Source organism: Staurois parvus, unplaced genomic scaffold (assembly GCF_062004578.1).
Source record: "Staurois parvus isolate SC_StPar_1 unplaced genomic scaffold, SC_StPar_1.0 ptg000101l, whole genome shotgun sequence".
Classification (NCBI taxonomy): domain Eukaryota; kingdom Metazoa; phylum Chordata; class Amphibia; order Anura; family Ranidae; genus Staurois; species Staurois parvus.
Genome location: NW_028317897.1, coordinates 1,009,416 through 1,036,304, shown reverse-complemented (window position 1 = coordinate 1,036,304; position 26,889 = coordinate 1,009,416). Strand labels below are relative to the sequence as shown.

Here is a 26,889-nt window from a genome sequence, read left to right as displayed (position 1 = left end):
AGTTGACATGGCTGGGTCTGGTGACAGGGTCACTATATGGCCGGCGAGATGACTCCCTGGATTTTAGGATAAGTTGACATTATTATTATTAATATACAGCATTTATATAGCGCCGAAAGTTTGCTCAGCGCTTTACATTATGGTGGGAGACAGTACACGAGACAGTACAGTAACAATACAAATTTAATACAAGAGGTATTCAAGGGCCCTGCTCCTTGGAGCTTACAATCTAGGAGGGAGGGGATAGAGGTACAAGAGGTAGTAACTGTGGGGGTGGAGTGGTTGGAAGAGTAGAGGATTCCAGCTGAGGGCGGGGTAGGCTTCCCTGAAGAGATAGGTTTTCAGAGCGCGCCTAAAAGTGAGCAGAGTAAGCGATAGTCTGATGATTTGAGGTATGGAGTTCCAGAGGATGGGGGAAGCCCTGGAGAAGTCCTGGAGACAAGCATGGGAGGAGGAGACAAGGGAGCTAGAGAGTAGGAGGTCTTGTGAGGAGCGTAGAGTATGGTTTGGGTGATATTTGGAGACAAGATTGGAGATGTAGTTTGGGGCAAAGTTATGAATGGCTTTATACGTCAGTGTTAGCGTTGTGAATTTTATCCGTTGGGCAATTGGAAGCCAGTGGAGGGAGTGGCAGAGAGGGGTGGCCGATACAGAACGGTTTCTGAGGTGGATGAGTCTGGCAGCAGCATTCATGATAGACTGAAGTGGGGATAGCTGCTACCCAGCTTGACATGGCTGGGTCTGGTGACAGCGTCACTATATGGCTGGCCAGATGACTCTCTGGATTTTAGGATGAGTTGACATGGCTGGCTCTGGTGACAGCATCATTATATGGCTGGCCAGATGACTCTCTGGATTTTAGGATGAGTTGACATGGCTGGGTCTGGTGACAGGGTCACTATATGGCTGGCCAGATGATTCCCTGGATTTTAGGATGAGTTGACATGGCTGGGTATGGTGACAGGGTCATTATATGACTGGCCATACATACGTACAATTTTTTTTTTCATTCAACCCTCTGGTCAGTATATGACCTAGTGATAGGTGTGGGTTCAGATAAGGCTAGCCATAAATGTTAAGATTTCTCTAATTCAGTTCAACCACAATAAACAGCATAGATGGAGGAAATTCTCTTGCTGGCAATTCTATTGTTTGAGTCCCCAAGATACCTGAGGATCCCGAGGTCCCTGAAATGCAATTGGCTGTAGCACCTAGTATACATTGAAAATAAAACCTTATTTTAGACTCAAACATTTCCGTGTGGAGCTTCGATCTTCAAACTCAAATATGGTTTCTGTGCAAATTCCTTGTTTGATGGGAGCAGCCCAAACATCACATAAAAGCCTCATTAGGATACAGTCAGTACATTTTTGCAAGTACACCAATAGCTCAAAATCATTTTCTACTTAAAGTTCTAGCACCATCAATCTAACATTTAAACAATAACAGTCACTGTTCCCGCAGTTGTAAGGATACCCAAACAGTGATTGCATCCAATTGTTTGCAGTCAGTAATCAGCCAATTTTCCACTCAGCTTAATCAATTTTCAAATCAAAGAAGCATCTCCCCCATCGTTTCAAATACCATTGATAAGGAATACAATAGCCACAGAGAAGTTGCTCTATTTCCATTTTCTGTACTGGCTGAGCTCTTCCCCTTCAGGCATCAACTGTTCATCCTGTTTTGTGAAGAGATAGGCAGATTCCCAGCTTTGACCAATTGCACCATCCCCTTGGTTTACTGCAGGAGCATAAAGGTTGTAGCTGGGCCCCAGGACATCCATCAGGCCCTAGGCTTTTTCTTAAGTTGCCTTGTGAATGAGCAAGCTTTGTTTAGGGGTTAGCTGAGATTACAAATTGGGTTTAAAATTTAGGGGATTGAAAAAAGGAGGTAGTTATTAGTTTTTCAGATATCTTTTATTTCTTTTTCTATTGTGATAACTTGGCATGATAAATATACTCCAGAATAGCACATGAAAAATATTATTTGTGCCAAATTTTTTTTGTCAAAACAACTATATCAATTTTAAAAAGCCAAAAAGCATGAAGAGGAATTTATCAAAACTGGAGCAGACAGAATCTGATGCAAATCTGAACCAGTCAGGTTCTATCTTTCATAGCTTATGTGGAATTCCAGGATATACCTAACTAATCTTAAAAGTGCTCCTTCCAGCCTCTTAACACCCATGCTGACTAACCTGTGTAAGAAATATGTATATACCTACCTATTTTCAGGTTGCTTTGGTCTGGCCACATAATCACGTCTGTGTCTTCCAGGCAGCAGCTACAGGGAAGAGGAGAGAGAGTCAACAATGGCAGGAACGCCTGGGTGTGATGACGTTACTATGGCCCATCCATTGTTAGCGCTCCCTCCTCTATCCTGCAGTTGTTGCTGTCTGACAAAGGGGAGTCAGGTCACACAACTAGACGGAAGCAGCCTACAATTAAGTAACTATATACATCTTAGCAAGAAATCAAACAAGAGAAAATCAGGGAAGTGCACACCTTGTGCAGGTAAACCTTTAATGATCAAAGTACTAAAAATCAAAAATGTTCGCATCTCATATTTAATTTACTAAAAATGTCTTGAATGCAGCCCCATCTTGCTGAAGTTGAAGAACCACTCACATTGTCACCAGTGATGTCCAGTGGATGTTCAGCATGACGTCTGAAGCTCTTACTGAAGACTGACAGGCTGAAGAGAGGCAGACAATTCAACTCCTCAGAAGGTTCAGCTGTACATTCAAACGTGTTACTGGGCTTGCACAATTTGCTCCTACTATCAGATGGACATGGTTACATGTTTTAGGGGAGTGTTCCCCTTTCTCAAGCCTGTCAACATGTCACAGGGCAACCTCCTAAATACCAGAGCTCTGCCAGACCACTGCCGAGGGATACTAGCCACCTTAGCCATTGAAATTAATACAAGGCAGAGAACTAAGAAGTAATATAACTATAGTTTGATATTCATTAATTGCCATTTGCTTAATTTTCCTCACACTGTTGAAGGTCTTGTTTTTATCTGGTGTGCAGCAGGGAGAGTGTTAATTTTTGATTGGTGTATACCTTTCTTACACAGGTTAGTCAGCATAGTTGTTAGGAGCGGGAGAGGGTTGGAGCATTTTTTAGGCCAGTTTGGTATCACCTAGAATTCCACTTTAAGGCCTCTTTCACACGGCTGTTGCTTTTTCAGGCACACCTGATTGGAAAGACCATGCAGCCCTACAGACAGGCAGGTGTAAGTGGAATTGTATCCATTTAATCACACCCAAATGTGGGTCTTTTCCAGTTAAAAAAAACGTGCTTTTCTGTTTTTGCAGACCAGAATGGAGGCAACCTGATGTAAACAGACAGCAGAGTCCGTTTACACCCAGCCACCCACAGAGCTAACATGGGACCACCGGGCGGAAACGAGTAGGAATATTGACTTCCATTCCTGTTGACAAGGGATCCCCTGATGAATGGAGCAAAGTCCATGCTATTTGAAAGGGGTCAAACTGATCAAGTTGAACATAGAAGCTGACTGGTTGTCAGCTTCTCCAGAGTCTGTCTTCTCCAGTATTGATAAATTCCCCTCACAGTTCTTATGGACAATTTTACATTGAAAATCAGTTATTATTATTATACATATATAATATATATATATATATTATTATATTGGTTCGAATCCCAGCCATGGCACCACCTACCTGGAGTATGCATGCATATATGTAAAGCGCTGCGTAAATTGACAGCACTATATAAGTACCTGTAATAAATAAATAAAATATATAGCGCCAACAGTTTATGCAGCTCTTTAAAACATAAGGGCAGACAGTACTATTACAATACAATTTAATACAGTAGGAATCAGTGTACCCTGCTTGTTACAGAATACAATCTAAGAGGAAGATCGTTTCCAACATTCTCTTTTTACATTTCATTTATAGCCTTAGATATTGTGCTTACCTTGCCAAAGCTTGCCGCATTCACTGGTTGTGTGTCATTTTTCTCACAGAAGTCCAAATAGTGCATATAAAGGGCACTTCTGGGGATGCAAACACCCTCGGCAATCTCATAGTTCTCTTCCAACCTTACAAAACGTTTAGAGAAGCTTTCAATCAGGGACATTTTTACAATTTAATTTAGATATGTACATTTTTACTCATGTTTACAGTTTAACCCCTTCCCACCAGTGGAAGCTGATCCTTTAATGCCACCCTTTGATGCCAGTCCTGCCATCTCTACATGAGAAATCCCTGACCTGGAGGTATGTATATAATGGGCTTACACAGACCAGATGTCCCAACATGTATTTATCAGGTGTGTGTTGAAGCAACCCTAGAATATTCACCTTCAGAAACGACTCAGCAATGTCAGCTCTCACTTTCCTCTCCTTTTAGATTTCCTTTAAGGAAATCCTGCACTTCTTCTCCCACATTGTCAGCTTAAAGTGGAATTCCAGGCTACCTAACCTATCTTACAAATGCTCCATCCCCCGTCTTAACACCCATGCTGACTAACCTCTGTAAGAAAGATGTACACTATATTACCAAAAGTATTGGGACACCCCTCCAAATCATTGGATTCAGGTGTTCCAATCACCTCCATGGCCACATGTGTACAAATTAAGCACCTAGGCATGCAGACTGCTTCTACAAACATTTGTGAAAGAATGGGTCGCTCTCAGGAGCCCAGTCAAATCAAGCGTGGTACTGTGATAGGTTTCCACCTGTTCAATAAGTCCATCCGTGAAATTTCCTTGCAACTAAATATTCCACAGTCAACTGTTAGTGGTATTATAACAAAGTGGAAGCAACTGGGAACACCAGCAACTCAGGCCATATAAAATGACAGAGCGGGGTCAGTGCATGCTGAAGCGCACAGTGCGCAGAAGTCACCAACTATCTGCTTAGTCAATAGCTAAAGACCTCCAAACTACATGTGGTCTTCAGATTAGACAACAGTGCTTAGAGAGCTTCATGGAATGGGTTTCCATGGCCGTACAGCTGCATCCAAGCCTTACATCACCAAGTTCAATGCAAAGCGTCAGATGCCGTGGTGTAAAGCATGCCACCACTGGACGCTAGAGCAGTGGAGATGTGTTCTTTGAAATGACGAATCACGCTTCTCTGTCTGGCAATCCGATAAATGTGTCTGGGTTTGGTGGTTGCCAGGAGAACAGTACTTGCCTGACTGCATTGTGCCAAGTGTAAAGTTTGTTAGAGGGGGGGATTATAGGGTGGGGTTGTTTTTCAGGGGTTGGGCTTGGCCCCTTAGTTCCAGTGAAGGGAACTCTTAAGGCGTCAGCATACCAAGACATTTTTTACAATTTCATGCTCCCAACTTTGTGGGAACAGTTTGGGGATGGCCCTTCCTGTTCCAGCATGACTGCACACCAGTGCAACAAGCAAAGTCCATAAAGATATGGATGAGCGGATTTGGGGTGGAGGAACTTGACTGGCCTGCACAGAGTCCTGACCTCAACCCGATAGAACATCTTTGGAATGAATTAGAGTGGAGACTGCGAGCCAGGCCTTCTCATCCGACATCAGTACCTGACCTCATAAATGTGCTTCTGGAAGAATGGTCAGACATTCCCATAGACACACTCCTAAACCTTGTGGACAGCCTTCCCAGAAGAGATGAAGCTGTTATAGCTGCAAAGTGTGGGCCAACTCAGTATTGAACCCTACGGACTAAGACTGGAATGCCATTAAAGTTCATGTGCATGTAAAGGCAGGTGTTCGAATACTTTTGGCAATATAGTGTATATATACTTATTTTCAGGCTGCTCCGGTCTGGTCATGTGATCTGGCTCTCCTGTGTTAGCCAGAGGTGGCTGCAGGGAGAGGAGGGAGCTCTGACGACACATGGGCCATAGGAACCTGTGGGGAAAGGCACTTATCCCAGACATACCTGCCATTTTCATGCACTCTCTCCTCTCCCCTGCAGCCACCAGCTCCCTTGCAAAATGGCTGATCATGTGACTGGAGTGGCCTGAAAATAGTTATGTATATACATTTTATGTTACGCAGGTTAGTCTGCATAGGTGCAAGGAGGGGGGAGAGAGCATTTTTAAGATTAGTTAGGTGTAGACTGGAATTCTACTTTAAGCTCTTAATGGGTTTTATATGCTTTCTGTATCTTAAGGTGAATCTTGCCCATGGAGGTTAAAACAATAGATTTATTACAATGGCAAAAGGAAAGATGCCACAAACTGATGACGTCACACAGCCCAGTAACATCTATTCAGCCATTCAAGCATTGCAACTCATGCCTATCTGTAGAGCACCCCTCTCTGACATATTTCACCCTTATAGGCTGAATTATAGAGATTTTATATGTGTCCTGTACCTTAATGTGTGCTTTGACCATGGAGGTTAAAGCAACAGGTTCACCTTATTGTCATCCCCATAAGCTACACATACACTATCTCTATTTTACCCTGGGGGGTGGGAGGAAGGGGAGTGAGTCCTTCATAACAAGAAATGCTAAAAAGAGTGACAGCTGAGTTAAGAGAAAGTAAGCTGCCTTGATTGGTAAATGTAGGTTTGCTTTACAGTACAACTTTTCTTTTACTTAGTAACCTTGCCCTGCTGAAAGCTGCATATCTGGGATAATACTTACCTTTCTTCTCAATACTGCTCTTTCATTATAATAAGTGCTTACCTGAAGTGTCTCTCTTTTTTCCACCTTCTGTACTGTATAAGACTCTATGCAAAACTTTTAAAACTTTTGAACTTGGACAAAGAGTTTAAACCCAGCCCCTCCAACTGTAGCCACTCCCTTGCTGATGATGTGCACACCCAAATCCTCCCGACCCTAGGTTTATGTCAGGGATCAAAAATATTGGCATATTCCCCTGCCCCATGAAAGATCAGCTCCACTCATTTGATCTACAGGTACACCTTAAGTAATGATCTTGGGTGTTATTTATTAAAACAAGCTTGCTGGTGTGCTGAGGACATATCATATTCATATTATACACCGTGACCATTCGGTAGATGTTGCAGCAGACTTTCAACCGTATGATTGATTCCAGTATGGTGTAAAAAAGGCATTTACTCTTATTTATTAAAACATTCACATTATGAACTATGCTTCTTTATATACCAGGCAATGACATTAATACCTTTCCTGGAAAATGGCTGTGGGGGAGTTAAAGGTTTGGACTGGCTGATATTCACTAACCCAGAAAGTTCTCATTACTTTGATCAATGGAGCCACCCAAATGGCGGAAGTGTCTGAGAGGGGCTCTCAACTCAAGGCAGCCATGTTCTTATTGCTTATTACCTGGCCATCAGAAAACCAGACCACAGAGTATAAGGAAACTTCCAATTAGTCCCAAGTATCTGTGTTGCTTGTAAGACATACTCTGTTAACTGCGCCTAGTGGCAGCTAACAATCTTAGCCATTTGCTCCTTTTTAAAGTGTGGCCATCATTAGCCTGAAAGTGTAGGAAAGGCTTTTATACCTGCAGTGTTTAATGATCCCAGACCTAACACACAATCTTTTCTCTCCATTGTCCATTCCGCGGCCAAATATAACCCACCGGGACCGTACGGCCTCTCCAGCTACGTGTTGTGTTTATATATTCCCGTGATGTGCTGCGGAATAACCTCATTTGTTCTCTGAAGGGAGGAATTTTAATTGACCTAAAGTTTAACAGTTTTTATATATACTGATGTTCTGGTTGCTAAGAGTGAAGAACTGAGTGTGATTGGAATGTGCATGTAATTAGATTTGATTTAGTGAAGGAAAAGTGATGTCACAGTTCACAGGGAAGGAGCCTGGAAGATAATAAATTGTTGGTATTTTGTGAGATGTACATCATCGTGATAGAAAATTCAGGCAGAGTTGACTCATAAACTGGGAGTAGTTATTAAAGTGTCCTGTGGTTTTGCAGCTTTGGGGGGTGGGGGGAGTAGCATAGACAGTCCCTGATTTTTTTGTAAAGCTTTTTTATAAGGGTTTAAGTGACCTGTTTTTTTACAATTACACCTTCCCATATCATTATACCCTATTATTTAGAATTATAAATATTTTGAGTATAAGTGTAAAACTTACAAGCATTCATAATATCTCACAGAAATCATGGTTTTCCCACTAAAAATGCCTTCATCTGCTTATATCTCTGGAAAAATGGTGCCATCTTTGCTCAGACTTCATTCAGGGTCACCATCTACTTTCTGGACCAAGATTCTGGCCTATAGATTCACAAATTATATGAATACTGGTGCCTATACAGGTTTTGGCTGTATTCACAAATATCTGGCACAAATCAGCCAATGTAGCCTCTAATCATATGACTAATTAGAATATTGGAGTCTGGACACAGTGACAAGGAAACTGAAGAAGTGCTTCTTTCTTGGGTAGACTGATGATATCATTTCAGCCTAGACAAAGTTACTTGACTGAAGTTCAAAGACTGCTTTATTAAAAAAAGTTAAAATGATAAAAAAAGTCAATCATTATTTGTTGCAGGGTTTTAAATGTACTACTTTTATTTAGGCATATTTCTATGGGGGATTTCTATGAGGCTGGGTTGTACAGGAGAGTAAGGTGTTACTAGTCTTGAGAGATTAGGTAATTGTGTAGTAGTACCCCAATGGGTCAATTACAATCAAAGGACACTATTTATGATATGTGTATGAACTTTCTACCACAGACTGTGAGAAAGACCAGTGTGAGGATGAGTAGCAATTATATATCCAAAAATGTAACCATCAGCTTTGGTAAGCTTACACTTAACCATTATATACATTTACAACAGGAAACAAAGAAATAGATAATTACCATTGTAAAGTTGCTGGAGTGGAATGAGGTTTTGATGCCCTATTTTCCTTCTCTTCATCTGCTGAAAAATGCAGAAGAATCAGATTCTTATTACAACTTCTTAAAATTACCTATAAAACATATGCCGGTGCAAATAACAAGAATGTGCAAAGTGCTGTAAACCAAAACAGCACTGTAAACCAAATCAGATTTAGACTTACCACAGTCATTAAGAGAAGTCTTCTGGTTGGTACTATAAGTAAATTTGGACATTTAATTTGCTTTTTGCCCTGGCTATACAGTCTATGATACTCCAAATTAACCCACCTAATTATTTGATGTTTAGACTGGACATACAGTACATTATTGCATTTAATTGTGTTTTCTAAACTTTGATTATTGGTTTACTACCATCACAACCTTTGCTGTGCACATCTTTTGGTCACAGACTTCCACAATTGCCCATTATTCTGCCCTGTGAGTGAGACATACTGTATACTGATTGAACACTCCAATATTGCCAATGGATATGGTCATGTCTAGTCTGTAGTTCAAAACAGCACTACTACTACCTGGGAGCAGCCAGTGCAAGGGGTTCACACTCTAAATAAATGCTTATTCTAGAGACCAATTGCCTGGCACTAAAAAGAGACTCCATATTTTCACTCAGGCACTTGAATGATGATACCCTTTCAACTCCTTGTATCATGTAATTATTATAGAAATAGACTAAAGCTATAATGTGCTGTTCAGGGAAGCATGGGGTCAGCTTTGTGTTTTTTAACTATAGCAAATCTTACTTCTCTCAACATTCCCTGCACATTGACCACTATGGTTTTCTTTCTGAATATAGCCACACATGTCTAGAGATGGACAGAAAAAAAAACAAGAATAAAATGATTATTTTTCAAATTTTGAGACTTGGTGCTGCCTCCCTTACACTGCTGCCCCAGGTACTGGTCAAGTACTGTTATGGGCTATACATTCCTAATACAAAAACTGTACATAATGACAGCATGATGATGCATGATACACTAATACAATATGATCAAGTCCAGTTTGTTGGAGCTATCCCATACCTCACAAATGAAAACAGATAATTAGCAGGGGAGAACGTTACTGCTTATGTATTTTAGGATCTACTTCTTTTTAGAAGCAAGAGATGCTTTTATAAAAGGTAAGATTTCCAAAATGTACTACAAAACAAAGCCTCCAAGTATGGGGGCAAAAAGCAGGTTATCTATAATGACTGAAGTTTCGGCTGGATGGTACAAAAAAAGAGTTTATTTAACATATCAAAAAAGTGCAATTATAAAAATTATTTATATGACATCGCTTGCATTGAATGAACAGAAGCTAACAAGTGATTTTTACATTTAACAGCAAACAAACAAACAGGACATACATACAAACAGTAGAAACAAAAATGTCCAGACACCTAAATGATTCCTTGCAAGGAATAATTCCGCAGTAAAAACTGCATGAAAGTTACCAATGCTTAATAGTATTAGGATATTTCCAATACACAAATCCATTGGGGACATCAATTATTGCCATATCACTTTTTGTATAGAATTACTTATATCATGGACAGAAAAAATAGTTAGAAAATGCGTAAACAGTGTAACCAATAACCTACAACTGTGTACCACTTGCAGTCTTCATAAGGTGTCCACAAAAGCGGCATCTAGATGCTTTTCCTCTACCGTCTGCTGGATATCCATCTCTGCAGTGTCCCTCAGTTGCTGGAGCTAGAGTTTGGGTCAGAGGACCGCGAGTACCTGATCGAATGTGTGTCTATCCTGACTTGCCATGATGCATTGTAAATTGGCTTCATGTTATTGCTTTCTGTTCTTAGTTCACCCGCAGTTATCTGTAGCTACTAATTGTCTTTGACTATGGCTGGTTTTAGGTCTTTTCCTTCTGCCTGCTGCTCGGCCTAACCTTCGCTTCCTTCTCAACTATGATTGCTGCCATATCAAATATCCAACCTATCCCAGACCTCACCATGCAGGTAATCCCAGTTGTAACATTCTAATGCTGTCTGCAGTTCAACACCAGCACCATCTGCACCTCTGGAGAAGACTGGACACTCCTGGTACCTGCAACTCTAGTGAGGTCCTTCTGCCTCCTGCCAGTGAAATGGAAGATTCAGCTTAATCCATGACTGACAGCTTTGAAGGTCCAATTTGGCAAATCCTCTATTGACCACCAGTTCCATTTTGTGAGATGATAGGGAGTTTTCCAGTGGTACTTGTCTTAGACTTTAGCTAAATCTGATTTATAATCTACAAGCTGCAATTCAAAACAACAATATCCTCTGTATAGTGGACTATATATTCACACAGATGTTTTTAGAACACATTTCTGAGCCCCAGTTCAAGAAAATAGCCAACTGTTAGATTTATTACTATCCCCTTCTGCCTTTGGAGCTCCTTCCTTACATTCATCACATCGTTCCTTCCATAAAACTCCTACAAATAAATTGTAAAAAGATGATGGCAATAGGACATATACACACACCCACCCTCAAGTGACAGGATCAGGCAACAGGAGCACAAACACGCTAGTTCAGCTTAGCAGAGCATCATGGCTGTTGCTATCAAGAAAGGTGGGTGGAGGAGATACTATAAGCTGGAAGAAGTTGGCAATACTTATCTCAAGGAAGAGTAGGGATCAGTGCAAGCTTTTTACCCAGCCTGATTGGCCGTTCATACAGATGGTGGGCTCAGGGGGCGTTTAATGGTGTGACATCATCACCCAAAAGCAGCCTGATTGGGTGGCGGCAATTTCATATTCACAGGTAAAGTAATGTTATGCATGCTATCTGTGCTAACTAGGCACAGTCTGTGGATTTTAAAATTTATTTCTGAAAATGTTTGTTCCTGAAATGGACCTTGTAGTAAGTACTGGACAACATATGATGAAATCCCAATTTTTCTCCATGTTAGATATATTGTTATATTTATTTTCTTGTATGAACAAACTCAATCAGAAAATATTTTCCCTTAATTTAAAGTTTATAATAAGCCAAAACCTTTTTCAGCTTTGAATAGAATGTGATAGTATTAAACTATGTGTCATGGCAAAATAAAATAAACAACAAAAAAAATTGCAGCATATCTCTGCAGTACATGCACATTTCCTGTGCTTTATTCCTTTACAGACTCTGCAAGCACAAAAATTACCTGTTGATCTGCCAAAAATGCTTCTATGTTTTGGGCTGGCAACACGTAATTTTATGGACTGTGTGTCATCGGCCATGCTCAGTATATTTTGTCAAACTACTCAATCACTCCCACTCTTAAGCCTAGTACACATAAAAGAGAGACAAAAAATACTGCTCTCGGAGCGATCATCCGATAATCTGCTCATTAATACACAGCTTTCGAGAGCTGCTTATGAGAGCTCATGTAAAATTATCCAATGGGACAAGCATGAAAATTTTTCTCGTACAATAACAGAACAAATTATTTTCATTTAATCAGTACAGTATTCGTCCGTAATAAAATCGATTAACCAAGACTGCACATGTTCCAAACTGAAAGAATACATTACAATACAATATACTGTATTACATTATATCATTGTAAGAAGTTGTATTCTGTCTTACGAGAATTTTCATATCTTTAGTAAATAATTTGTTTTTGATATAAGACTAGCATGCAAAAAAAAAATGGATGATCATTTGTCCAATATTCTCATCATGTGTACAAGGCATTAGAGCTCTAAAACATAATGGATATTCCTTTTGCAGTCCAATATAAGAACTAAAAGGATCTTTGAGATAGCAGAGGAGGTGTGGAGAGGAAACAGGACAGCTCCAAATTCCTGACAAGATCAACAGCTTTTTTTGCACCTATCAGACAGACATAATTAAATGCTTCCAATAGCAAATTAAACAGACCAAAAGGGAGCAAAAAGAAGTATATTGTTGGGTTTTATTTACACTTTATGCCTATTTTCTGGGAAACACCTCTATCAATTCTGATAAGCTCATTCAAAACTCAAACATATAACATAAGAGAAAGGAAGGAGAAATGAAACATATTGCTTTGTGCTGCCTGGACTATAAACCTAACAAGGGCTTTTTTTTCTCAAAAAAAATAAGTTAAGGAACCCCCCCCCCCCATCTGAGTCTCTTGTCTCCACCACCTTACCCACCTCCAAGCACTGTCACTTGGTTCCACCTCCTATGCAGCTCCCAGTACCGCCCCTTTTAGAGAATACAGAGCCAAGTACCATTTTGTGGTGCTAAATAATTTGTATAGAATTTGTTAATGATAACAAGAATAGCAGAAAAATAGATTCCCGCAGCCAGCAGCATTAAACCCCCCCCCCCCACAACAATAGATTCCTCCAGCAACAAAATACCACCCTAACAACAGTAGACCCCCAACAGCTACAACAGATCTCCGAGCAGCCAGCATCAATAGACACTTCAGCAACAACAGACTGCACCCTCAACAGTAGATCCCTCCCAGCAACAATTGACTCCCATCAACAATAGATCCTCCACCAGCAACAATACACCTCACCAGCAGCAATAGACCACCACACAAAAATAGATCCGCTTCAGTGACAATAGACCCTCAGCAGCCAGCAACAACAGATCCTCCAGTACACCTTAGCACCCCTTGCTATAACATACTTTAAGTGCTGGAGGTGCCAGAACTGCGTTCCCCCGTGTTCCCGCTGAAAAAAAAGCCCTGCACCTAATTAAGATAACTGTGGCAGTTGATTTGAGATCACATGATCCATTCCAAATGGAAGTTCATAATAAACCACCTGACCTATTTCTCCGTATACTGTATCTTCCACCTGTTGCACATTGGCAGTTCTTGGTGGCAAGCCTGAGAACACTGGAGGGCCTATAGCCCGAGTTACTTTCAGTGAAAAAAAAACTATGAAAATACTTACTTTCCTCATTAGAAACATTGCCCAAGGATGAGTGACTTGAATATCGCTTGTTTTCACTTTCACTGAGACACCGTTCAATCCAACTTTCTGTAAGGAAAAAAATGTTAAGTATTACACCAAAATCTAAGAATGTCTATAACATGTTGGTAAATATATAAATAAAAAGTATGCAAGGCCCACTGACTTGGCCTTTCTTACTCGGCAGCTCCACCTGTTACACCAGTAGGATGAAGATGAGGAGGAGTATCGGACCTATTCCCTCGGCTCTGTGCTACAGGTCTGACAGACAGTGTGCAGACCGGCAGGTAGGGAGAGAAGCCAGCAGCTGCTAATGCAGCACACAAATTAAAAGAGAAAAAAAATAATGTGTGTGGTCACGGCGTTGGGACCCATGGCACTCACCAACATATACAAACACACTAGCGATGCCCCTGGTAATATATTTAATGTATGTCAAATTCCTAAATTTAAAATACTTGTAACTCTGTTCAGCCAGTGTTTTGATTAACACAACACTGCTGTCATGTTGCATAGCAAGGAGGGTGGCACTACAATTCGGAACCTGCAGCAGTCCAGTTTCACCTTTTTGATCCTAGTCTGCTCAAGATATTATTAAAAAAAATCATATTACTAAATCAGCTAGATCTAAACTCAATAAGGAGCACTGTGGCTTGTTGACTAATACATCTCCCTGGCAGCATTATGTTTATTGGTTTAAATCCCACACACAATACAACCTGCATGGAGGTTGCATGTTCTCCTTCTGCTTGCACGGGTTTCACCAGGCACTCCAGTTTCCTCCCATACTCCAAAGACACACTGGTAGGTTAACTGGCTCCTGTTTACATTGGTGCTAGTATGTGTATGTATGAATCCTTCGATTGTAAGCTCCTTGAGGGCAGGGGCTGTTATGAATGTACAATATATGAGTAAGCATTGTATACATTGATGGCACTATATCAATTCTAAAGAGCTTCCTGCTGTGGGTTTCATAATAACCTCTTCCTTTTCATCCCAGTACCTGAAATATGTAAGGGGTAAACAGCCCAATATATGAACGTTTAATCTGTAAAAAGATTTTAATTCAATCATCCTAATTTCTATATACTAACTACCTCAATGCACTGTTCAATTGGGCAATGTGGGGTTTAATGTTGATAAATGTAAGGTTCTGCACTTGGGGGCTAAGAATATGCATGCATCATACATACTAGGGGGGTACAACTGGGGGAATCAATGGTGGAGAAGGATCTGGGAGTTCTGGTAGATCACAAGCTTAATAATAGCAAGCAATGCCAAGCTGCGGTTTCTAAAGCGAGCAAAATCCTCTCTTGTATTAAAAGAGGTATAGACTCCAGAGAGAGAGATATCATATTACCCCGGTACAAATCATTAGTAAGACCTCATCTGGAATATGCAGTTCAGTTTTGGGCACCAATTCACAGAAAGAACATTGGGGAACTGGAGAAAGTACAGAGAAGGGCAACCAAACTGATAAGAGGCATGGAGGAGCTCAGCTATGAGGAAAGATTAAAGGAACTGAATTTATTCTCTCTTGAGAAGAGGAGATTAAAGGGAGATATGACCAACATGTATAATACATAAGAGGGGATATGATCACCATGTATAATACATAAGGGGGGATATAATCAACATGTATAAATACATCAGTGGTTCATATAGTGAACTCGGTGTAGAGCTATTCACCCTGAGGTCATCAAAGAGGACAAGGGGGCACTCTTTATGTCTGGAGGAAAAGAGATTTAATCTCCAAATACGGAAAGGTTTCTTCACAGTAAGAGCTGTAAAAATGTGGAATAGACTCCCTCAAGAGGTGGTTCTGGCCAGCTCAGTGGATTCTTTCTTAGATACACAGAATATAACTGGATACTAACATTTATAGGTAAAGTTGATCCAGGGAATATCCGATTGTCTCTTGGGGGATCAGCAAGGAATTTTTTTCCCCTGCAGGAGCAAATTGGACCATGCTTTGCTGGGTTTTTTCTTGTCTTCCTCTTAATCAACTGTAGGTGTTTTTTTTTTGTTGAACTTAATGAAATGTTGTCTTTTTTCAGCCAGACTAACTATGTACTACAATTTGATGTAGAGATGCGCTTGAGCAAGTTTCTTTTCTTTAGGTAAATATGTGAAAATCATATGAAAAAGCTGACTATTATGAGCACCCCTGCCAGTGGTATGATTTGCTCCATCCCCTGTCACTGTCATTTATTTACACAGCTTGGCATGATTAAAAATGTGACATTAAAATTAAAGGCACAAGAAATGAAAAAAAAAAAGATTTCATACTGTGATAATGGCTCTTAAATGAGCAAAGTGGAGTTTGGGGGATCAAACGTCACAAATAACATAAATCAGACCCAATCACAGGCATTTGGAGACAACTAATGGTTAAGGTATAAGTGCAATAGTCAAAGGGAATTAATAATTTTGCCCCTTTTCCCTGAGCTAATTGAACCCAAACTCCTCCTCTACGGATGTATACTTCCCTTAAACCACTGACTGCAGAGCAGGGGCGGACTGACCATTTGGGAACTCGGACACTGCCCGAAGGCCCGGGGTCAGTAGGGGGCCCCATGAGATGCCCCTGGTACCTTTCATAGGCTTTTTTGGGTGTGGTTTGAGTGTGGGTGAGGACAGAGGGGCCCCATGATCCCCTATTGCCCGGGGGGCCCATGAGTTGTCAGTCCACCCCTGCTGCAGAGTCTGGTGTTTGTTTAAATCCTGGCTGTGCCTGCCCTTTACAGACCCATAGACTTCTACAGGGTTGTGTTCTGCTGTCTCCAACCACCAGCCTTGGAACACAGCCCCATAGAGGTCTATAGGGCTGAAATGCACAGGCTCAGCCAGGACAGCCTGGATATAAACAATCACCGGAGGCTGCAGTCGCTGAATTTAAAGCAGAGTTCCACTCAAAAGTGGAAGCTCCTCTTATTTGCCTCCCCCCCTCCACTGCCATATTTGGCACCTTTTTGGGGGGGAGCAGATACCTGTTTTTGAAAGGTACCCACTCCCACTTCTGGCTCAGTTTGGCACGGGTAAGTGAGCCAGAAATTGGGCCCCCTCCTTCTTCTCGCAGTCTCCTGGGAACTTTCACAGGTCCCAGAAGACTGCCGGACCAATCAGGAGGTGAAGTGTGACTCGCGCATGCACAGTGGGCACAAGGCTGTGAAGCCGCAATCTGTCTCAGTCTGGTGCCCACAGTTGAGATGCCGGTGTCGTGGAGGAGAGAAGGAGAGAAGGGATGGCGAGGGTGAGAACATTGCTGAACCCTGGGACAGATAAATATGTGTTTATTAAAAGTCAGCAGCTACATTTTTTGTAGCTGCTGACTTTTAATAACCCTTAAAAATGGCTAGAACTCCGCTTTAAGTAAGTAAGCATCTGTGGAGGGTGAGTTCGGGTAAGTAAGGATAGGGGTGTCCCTAGTGTTGGTGTCACCCGGTGCGGTAACACTTGGTGTCACCCCTCCGACGATCCCCGTTGGATGGATCGGATCTGCGGATTGAGCATAATGGATCGGAATCTTACCATATACTGTTTAAATATCGATTGTCTTAGTTTGTAATAGAAGTGCTGTCATTTTTCAGGTTGTCAGTAAAAATGTGCTACGTCAGTAAATTTTCAATATTTTGTCAGTAAATGCTGCGGGAGGTTGGCAACACTACTTTGGGTGACAAACATGCATAGGGCATCCCATTAAGCCCCTAATCACATCAAAGCCGATTTTGAAATCGTGCAACTTACAGTGAAGTAACACGATTTCAAAATCGGGGGACATGCTGATTTCAGTTTTGATTTGCAAGACATCTGACACAGATGTCTATGCAAGTCGCAACAAATGTAGTGCATGCGCTACTTTAGAAATCAGTGCAGCTCCAACCAAGTTGGAACTGCACCGATATGACCGCTCTAATAGCGGACAATAGGGTGAGATTTGGCATGTGATTTGCAAGTTGCTTGGCATGCAAATCGCATGCCAAGTCGCACCCGATGTGACCGGGGTGTAAAGTGACATTCCAGCTATGGGAGGTCTCATTGGGGCTTATGATAACACAGGCAGAGATCACACAATACAGGATAGCTATACATTTCTGGCAGGAGTAACAGGGGTTTTTTACTTATAAAACAGATATAACAGAACGGAATATTTACCAGAACAAAATGGAACAAATAGGAGAAGTTCATTGCATACATTTTAGTTTTGGTGTGTTGAAGTGCATTGCACTAAAATGTATGCATACCCCAATAATGAACTCCTCTTGACAGCAAATGTAGGAAGCCACACAACAAATTATTTAAATCTCCCAGAAAATCTTATGTTTTCTGTAAGCAGAGGCCCTGTTGAATAAAGAGATGGTAGTTGATTTTTTTGTTGCACAATACTGTATTTGCCCAACTGTTTATCAAATCTATATTTTCAGGAAAAAATATATTACATGCATTTTAGAGCACACAAACACGGTATATTACTAAATTCTTTATTAAAAATTAAAAAATGAGGCTGCATGAATCAAATAGATACCAATAGATGTATCAAGCCGCAGAACAGCATGCATTTTAAAATGGTGAAAAATTGCGGTACCCAAAATGATCAACAGACAACACTTTAAAAGCCTTTACAGCTGATCAGTTTAGAGTTAAAGTGTTACTAAACCCACAACAGTAAAATCAGTCTGTATATGCAGTAAAGCATGCTTGCTATACTCACTGTTGAACCTAAGGGGTTAATCCCCTGCATTGTGTAAAAAGGCTGTTTGATCCTTTCTTCTCTGCCCCTCCTCTTGTTGAAATGACCACCTGATACAGACTAAATCCAGAGTCACGTGCACATGCTCAGTTTGGTGTGTATTGATAGAGATTTTGTTTTTCTACGGAGAGTGGATGTGATCAGCACAGGGCCAATCAGCACTGTCCAGACAGAGGTCAGGGGTTTTGCATCCTCCTAGACAGGGGCGGGCTGACAACACATTGGGCCCCCGGGCAATAGGGGATCCTTGCCCAAACTCAAAAAAGCCTATGAAAAAGGTACCAGGGGCATCTCATGGGGCCCCCTACTGACCCCGGCCCTCGGGCAGTGCCCGAGTTTCCAAATGGTCAGTCCGCCCCTGCTCCTAGAGCAGAAAGAAAACTCCTCCTACAAGCTTTAACCAGTGCTCAGCTGAAGTCACAAGACTGCCCTAACTGCTGATGAGAAAAGGTATTTAGCAGTTTATATTTACTAAAATAATTGCATTTCCATTTTATGTGTACTGTGGGAGACCAGATATAGTGAATGCAGGGTCCTGGGTTTAGTTACAATTTTTAAAATTCTTTTATTTATGTATTTGTTTATATAGCCAGGGATTACACAATACAATGTATACAAAAAGGTCAAGACAAATGGCAGTAAATGGATCAAATTAAGGATGTACAAGAGTAAACTGTTAGCATTATGTTACAAATAGGTAGACTACATAATAGATCAGTATATGTGTCTCCAGGCAGCCTACCAGGAAGCGCCTGAGGACAGGGACCACGTGAACACAACGATATACAAAGCTAGAAAAATGGCCTGGTCACCGAAGGTGTCCCGTAAACCCAAAAAGAGGGGGGGGATCCTGTTCAGAGAGTCAGGCACCGCACAGGAAAGGCACATCCGGTATATATCGCTCTATAAAGAGGGGAACCAATGAGTAGAACTAAAGTGGGAAGGGGGAACAAATTAGAGTAGAAGGCAGGGAGTAGGACATAGGGAGAAGAGGGTAAGAAAAAGGAAGGTGGAGCGGGGGTGAAAGAAGGGTTCTGGAGCAAGAAAAAAAGATCACAATCAAAAATCCGCAGAAAGGATAGGAGGAGCAGAGCAGAGAGTCAAAAAGAGAACCAGTTGGGTAGAACAACACAAAACAGTAAAACGTCTCTCCCACCCGAGGCCCATACCAAGCCAGAATGGAGCCTCTCAGACAGGCCAAGGGGTTTCCTGAAGATAGGGGTTGGTATATATAAAGTATTGCCACAGTCTCCAGGTGTCTTAGAAAATCTTTCCACGATTGTATTAAGAGGCCGTAAGGTCCTCCATATCTCTTAGCTCGTTAACTTTGGAAAACCAAAGAGACCTCGTAGGTGGGTGCACCAACCTCCAACACAAAGGAATGCAGGCTTTCGCTCTATTGAGCAGTTGGATTGTCAACAAAGCCTTATACTTTTTAATAGGGCAATCATTAAGGTGCAACAAACAAGATGCTGTTTCGTTTGCCATGTTGACACCCATCAAATCCCTGATGGTGCTGGTCACTATATGCCAAAAATGTTTAATCTTGGGGTAAGCCCAAAAGACATGCAGGATCATACCCTGGTCATAACCGCATTGTCAGGGCAGGAGCCGAGGAACGGACAGGCAGGCCTAACAATGTAACGCACTGGCTGACGACAACCACCACCAACAGACCGAAGTCCCTCAGGGCGCGGAGTCTAAGTCCCAGGCTGCCCTTCACCAGGGCCCCTGATGGTGGGGATGGACTTGACGCAGCCAGGAACCAGGTCGCGGCCCCCGAGACACCTCAGCTGCGGTAATGGCCGCCGCCAATGGCGTGTAGCTGGTGGAAGAGACAAAAGAGTAGTCAGACAGGCCGGGGTCAACAACAACAGGACAAAACAGTACAGGACAGCAGACGAGAATCACAGGTCACGAGCCGGGTTCAGCAACAGAGGGTCAGATCAAAGGAGAATACAAAGAATAGTCAAGTCACAAGCCGAATCAGATACCAGGAGAGTCACGAGAGTCAGAACAGAGTAATAGCAACACAAAGACACAAGACACAAGTGCAAAGAGCATGTGTGGGCCACAGGCTTATATGTCATCAGCCACCCCCCTTCGGGGGGATGGACCTCAGAGACCTGAAGGCATAAAAGGATTCCCACCATGCACAGCAGAATCCAAGATGGACGCCAGCACATGGAGTAACATAACCTCAGGGAAAAGGTAGGACCTTGACACGCATCTCCAGAAAAGGTCAGAAATCTGGGAAAAAATACGGTGTAGGGTCGTGGGGATCCTCTACCACCTGGTCAGAATTTTATAGCCAGTTTCCTGGACTTTAGAGGCAATAGAAGATTTCTGTGCAAAGTGGATAATTTTCTCCTTCTGTGGGTCCGTAAAATGGACGCAGTAAAATGGTCCCGGTTAGAGAGAAAGGTGGGAGTAAAGTTGTCCTGCGGACTAACCAGGGCAGAGTAAAGAATGGAGAGACATTGATGGATAGGTGCCCACTTATGACAGATATTTCCCAGCTCCATAAGGCGGCGGTGAACCGCCAGAGAGCAAGAACATTGACAAAGAAAATGCCGAAGTTGCAGATTGTGCCAAAAATCTAATTGCGTGTCGACGGCAGCTGCCAGGGCAGAGGGGGCAAGATTGCCATTGGGTCCCAAGAAATCCCAGAGATGGTGACATCTGGCGGTAGCCAAACGTTGAAATTGAGGGTTATCCAATTCCGGTTGAAACTCTGGCAATGGGGAGAGGTGGGAGTTACGAAAGATCTCCCGGGAGACCAACAACGTGCCGCCAAGTGTGGGATGGTCCACAAGAGCTCTAGGCACCTGCAACAAAATCCATGGCCAGCTTCTGGCGGTGCCCAAGGAGTCCTCCAACTCCATCGCTGCCCAATGTTATGCCTCTGCATGGCAATGCCAATCCACAAAGTTTGTCAAATGAACCACTCTGTAATAGGCTCGGACATCTGGAAGGCCTAGTCCACCCCAACGGTGGGGGAGGTGAAGAAGCTAGAGTTGAAGATGAGGTTTCCGATGTGACCAGATGAATTCCCTGAAAAGAGCATGAACCCTTTTGAAGAACAAGGTTGGTAGGCGGATTGGGGAGAGCCTGCAAAAGGTAGAGGATCCTAGGAAGTAAAGTCATTTTGAGCGCATTACAGTGCCCAAATCATGTGAGGGTGAGTGAGTGCCAACGCAGCAAGTCTGTGCATGTACACTGTATGAACGGTTCAAAATTAACCAGATAAAGAGTGTCCGGGTCAGGGGTAATACTGACACCCAGATAATGGATGGAATCAATGACCCAATGGAAAGGGAACAGAGGGCGAAGATGGCTCACCACATCCTGAGGTACTGAAATACTGAGGGCCGATGTTTTAGATAGATTGTTCTGAAAGTACGAAAGGGTCCCAAACACACAGAAAGAGTGTAGCAGGGTCGGGAAGGATGTTAGAGGATCAGTCAAGAAGACTATCAAGTCATCCGCAAACGCCACCACCTTATGTGTCCCTGAAGCCCTCACATAGCCTGGGATCCCGTCTGATTGTGCAGAGGAGGCTCTTCCAGCTTCCGGAGGGAGAGAAGGCATGCCCGAGGCCAAAATGTAAGATTGAATTGTTGGCAGCCTTCGTGGCGGAGAAGCAGCCGAAGCAGAGAGGCCTAGGTTGTAAAGGTTGTGATAGAATCTATGGAATTCGGCAGCCATCTTGGTAGAGGTGGTCAGCTTCTGTCCAGAGGAGGCTTGTATGTGCGGAATACAGGTTTTAGCCCGTGGGCTTTGAAGAGCCCAAGCCAACAGGGTACCTGGCATATTAGAAAATTCATACATAGAATGATGAGCCCATGCTAGCTTTTGCTTTGTTTTATGGTAGACAAGGGACCACAGGTCCTCCCGGACACTGGAGAGTTCTTGGTAGGTGGCAGGTGCTAACGTAACTTTATGAGATTGTTTAAGTCTGCGCAATTCAGTCAGGAAGACGTCGATCTGATGGGAACATTCCATCTTGAGGTGTGCCTCGATACAGATCAAAATGCCCCAAATTACCTTTTTGTGCGCTACCCACACTACTAGAGGATTGTTAACAGAATCGCAATTGACCGCAAAACACTCCTCAAGAGCTGCCCGTAGCATGGCGCAATTGTCAGGGGATTAGAGAAGGGTTTCATTCAGTTTCCATGAAGGAGGGCCACGCACAGTCGAGTCCAGCCAAAGAGTGATATAGACTAAGGCATGGTCAGAGAAAGAGATAACATCAATTTGTGCAGAGACTACAGAAGGAAGTGCCTGATGGGAGATCAAAAGGTAGCCGAGGTGAGAATAGGTGTGATGGATCGAGAAGAAAAACAAGCAATCACGGCTCTGGGGGTTCATTAATTGCCATGGGACCACTAGCCGCAGAAGCTGGAAGTCACCTTTCAAACGTCTGAGGTAGGCATATGATAAATGAAAGGAGTCCCATAAGACATCAAATAAAGGGTCCATGGCAAAACTGAGATCTCCCCCGAAGACCAAAGTTTCTTTGGCAAAATTCAAAAGTGATGGTAGCAAGTCCTGTAAAAATTGGACCTGGTCCACATTGGGTATGTAAACATTTACAAAGGTGACTTGTACTTTCTGAATCATCCCTTTCAGCAGAAGGAAACAGCCCAGGGGGTCTGACTGGACTGAACCACATGACCAAAGCATAGAGTTACCAATCAGGATACTCACTCCTTTCGATTTAGAGATGGGTGAGGAACTTTGGTACACCCACGGAAAGTCCATGTTGGTCAGTTTGGGGACATGATCACATTTGAAATGCATTTCCTGTAAAAAAGCGACCTGGGTCTTTCTTTTCCGGAGATCAGCCAGAAGCAGTGAGCACTTCTCTGGGGTGTTCAGACCCCCTAGTGTTGAGAGAAGTAATCTTTTACAGGCCCATAGCAAAATGGGAGGATGTCTCCCCACAACCAAGGGGCGTCTATGGACTTAACTGGGGCCCTGGGTGAGAGAGAGAGAGAGAGACTGCCGAGAAAAAAAAAGAGAATCCCCTAGAGCGGGAGAAAGGAAGACAGATTCAGAGGGGGGAGGAATAGGGAAAAAGGACACAAGTGGGAAAGTCTGGGGAGACTGAGTCCAAAAAAAGAAGAAGGAAGAAAAAAGAATGGAAGAGGTGAGGGGGAACGAGGGTGAGTGGGGGGGGGGGTGAACAAAAGCTGTGACCGAGAACCTTTGGTCTATCAACAATTAACAGGAGGGAGGTGACGGGCTTTCCTGAGCTCTACATATGCTGCTAACCCTAAGAGGAATCTATCAGCTGTGAGCTAACAAGGTCCAGTCGGCCATCCACTACCCAGGCACCAGAAAGCCGAAAGCAACCCCACTCCCCCCCCCCGACTGAACATCGGAATGGAACATCATAAACCAATTATATCAGAATATATAGCGGAAAGCATATAGCACATAGAACATAGTTACAATAATGAAAGAAACAGCCGCTGGGTGGACCCCATAATTCCCAGATAAAATTCCTCATTGAGATACACAAAGGGGGGAGATAGTCTAGTGGGAAAACACTGGAAAATGTAAAGGGGCCTGGCCCCTCTCTCCCTCAGGGGAGAAAACATGCAGTAAGACAGGACTGAAGACCATGAGTGCAGCAAAAAACAAAATAGAGGGGGTGCACCTGTGGCCCAAATAACATTCCCGAATAGAAATCCAACTATCCCCTTCAGGCCAGGAATAGCAGAGGGGCACGGCAAAGAGAGGCAAGTATATTCCACAAGACACCATCCACAGCGGGTCATAAGCCTCGAGCCCCAGCCCGGGTGTCGGGATCCGACTCATCAGAATGAGGAGTGCTTCAAGATCAGCAATTATTCCGGGAAATGGAAGCAGAACCCTCCTCCCTGCCCCGAGGTCAAGTCCAAAGTTCAAATCAGCAGCAAGGCTCCAAGGAGTCAGAGAGAGGCCTGGTAGGCCTCTGTCTGATCTGTTGGCAGAGATCATGTAGTTCACGGGAGAGGGCAACCACAATAGAGGTGGCCAAAGCCTGCAAATCTTGCTTGGTTGGGAAGTCTGCCATGAGGTCTCTGATAGTGCCCGCCATGTGGCCATCCAGTCCCCCAGCCTGACCAGAGTTTGTTTGCGAGTTCTCTTGAGGGAGAGTCGGTGATAGAATCGGGGAGACGGGGCCGGTGTTCATGTTTACCCCACATCAGAGTGTTTTTTGGCTGAGGTGGAGCCAGTGGAGCTGGGCCGCAGCGGAGCCATCTTAAAGGAGGCTGTGGGAGAAAATGCAGGGAGCTGGTGGAGAAAGTAGTGTGTGATTTCACCTCCCCTAGCATCCCAGGTGGTCTGCTGAGGCTCCTGGTCTTCCGGCATTAGAAAACAGTTGGGCGGTGAGGCTAGCAAGTTATCTGTCCCAGTCTGTGCAGAGCTCTGGGAAGAGCATCTTCATGCTGCCATTGCCAGACCACGCCCCCAGTTTAGTAACATTTTAACTGTAAATGAGGGACCTAGAATTATTGCTCTCATTCCAATTTTTTAGGTGATACCGAACATGTATTGCACAATCACCTATTTCATACACATACACATAAGACGCATGTGTTTGTGCATATGCACCTGGGTGGGACAATAGGGGTGCTTTTTTTTTCTTACACTATTTAATTAATTATTTATATTTAATTTTATTGCTTTTATATAAGGGCTAACAAGCCCCTATGTGATAGCACTGGTTAGAAACAAGTCCTCTTTATGGAGATATCAGGGGCATTTTAGTGCCCTAATGCCTGGCCTGCCCTTTGTTGAAACTGACTGAGCACAGGGGTGTGCTAGATCCACTGTGTACCCAACTTTCTAGCCAGAATTTTGAAAGTTCTGAACCAGAAATGCTTTCGGTACACAGGAGTTTGGGAACAAATGTTCCCCAATCTCTTCCCACTCACCATCTTGCCATTACCTGTTTACCCACTATTTATGTAAAAGTGATCATGCAGCTCTGCATCTGCCTGGTTCACTTTACAGGAAAGCCAAGTACCCAGAGATAAACTGCAGCCACAAACTTGTTTTACTATGTTCACTCTTTGAACATACCAGACACGTCCAAAGAAGAGAACTGGATAGGGAAAAGAAATGGGAAATGTACATGTATTGCAGAGATATACTGCATTGTTTTTTGCCTTGATATACACTTTAGGGAAGTCCTTTCATTTTCCACAAAGAAAACATGTTCTACTGCGGATTACCTAGTAGTCCAAGAATTGGTGCTCTGGCCCAAGTGCCTTTAAAATCTAGCAATAATCCTCTGATACCGTGAAGCCGGGCAGTCAGTGACATCCATTGGAACAATTCTTTATTACATAGCAGGACACAATAATAACATGCTAAAGCATTTTGGCTGAATGCTATGAGTAAGACTTTGTCCGAAATGCATTAGCATGTTATTACTGTCCTGTTATGTGCCAATAAAGAATTGTTCCAATAGACATCGCCGAGTAGGCTGCTTCAGTGTATCAGAGGATTATTGCTTCATGCATTTTTTGGCTGGGCTTTTAACAGGTCTCAAGGCAAATGTATCTGCATTATTTTGTGTTATGCCATATTATAGGTGCATTTAGATATACATTGGGGTGCTATTCAGATTGAATGACAGGGCATATATCTCCTGTTACCATGTGTTACTCTACTAGGCTTTATGTTAGTTTTAATAAACGTTACAAAGGTGTGAAGCCAGTATTAGGTATAAGTGATACTAGGAAACTTATAATAAAGCTCAGATTTGTTTTATGAGTTATAAGCTCCAGTCCCAGCTATATCACAATGGGCTCCTGGCTGCTGCCTGTAACTAACGTATTGTGTCTCATTTTGGGCTTAAAACTGTCTATCTTAGTGAAAAATCTTATTAAGATTTGTAACTATTTTACACAGAAAAATAGTAACAAATTTAAAAAAAAAAATAACATTTCCAAATTGGGATGTTTTCTCTGGGGCAGAAAAATTGTGTATATATATATATATATATATATGTGATTTTGCAGTTCCAGGTAGGGGGCGCATGTGCGCCCTATCCGCAGTGCCATTCACAGCCTCGGCTATCCATCACCGGGTCCCGGCCAGTGATTCCCCGCTGGCACCCGGTGATCTCCGAGTATTACTGACCGGGGAGAGACCTGTATGTAAACAATACAGATCTCTCCCCTGTCAGCTTCTGCACACTGCTTTGTATGGCTCAGCATAGCAGAGCCATACAAAGCAGTGTGCTTAAAGTGTAAAGCACATGCAGCCCACATAGTAAAACAGCACACAGTTAATCCTTTGATCACCCCAGATGTTAACCCCTTCCTGCCCAGTGCCAATAATACAGTGTCCGTGCTTTTTATTAGCACTGATCACTGTACTGGTGTCACTGGGGATGTCAGTGACACCAAGTCAGTTCCCCCCAGTGTCAGAATGCCCAAT

The 26,889-nt window shown here is 42.9% G+C and overlaps 1 protein-coding gene across 3 annotated transcripts in view; it reads right to left on the bottom strand.

Annotated features, from left to right (window-relative positions):
- The window catches only part of RFX4 (regulatory factor X4), a 125,206-nt gene that overhangs the window by 69,042 nt on the left and 29,275 nt on the right, over positions 1-26,889 (bottom strand). For 2 of the 3 annotated variants that reach the window (XM_089671195.1, XM_089671197.1), the window contains exons 2-4: positions 13,677-13,763; positions 8,778-8,838; positions 3,948-4,071 (exon numbers count right to left, since the gene is read on the bottom strand). In XM_089671195.1, the coding sequence (XP_089527321.1) occupies positions 3,948-4,071; positions 8,778-8,838; positions 13,677-13,763 (272 nt within the window). The remainder of the gene's footprint in view (positions 1-3,947; positions 4,072-8,777; positions 8,839-13,676; positions 13,764-26,889) is intronic. The other variant, XM_089671196.1, reaches the window with a different exon arrangement.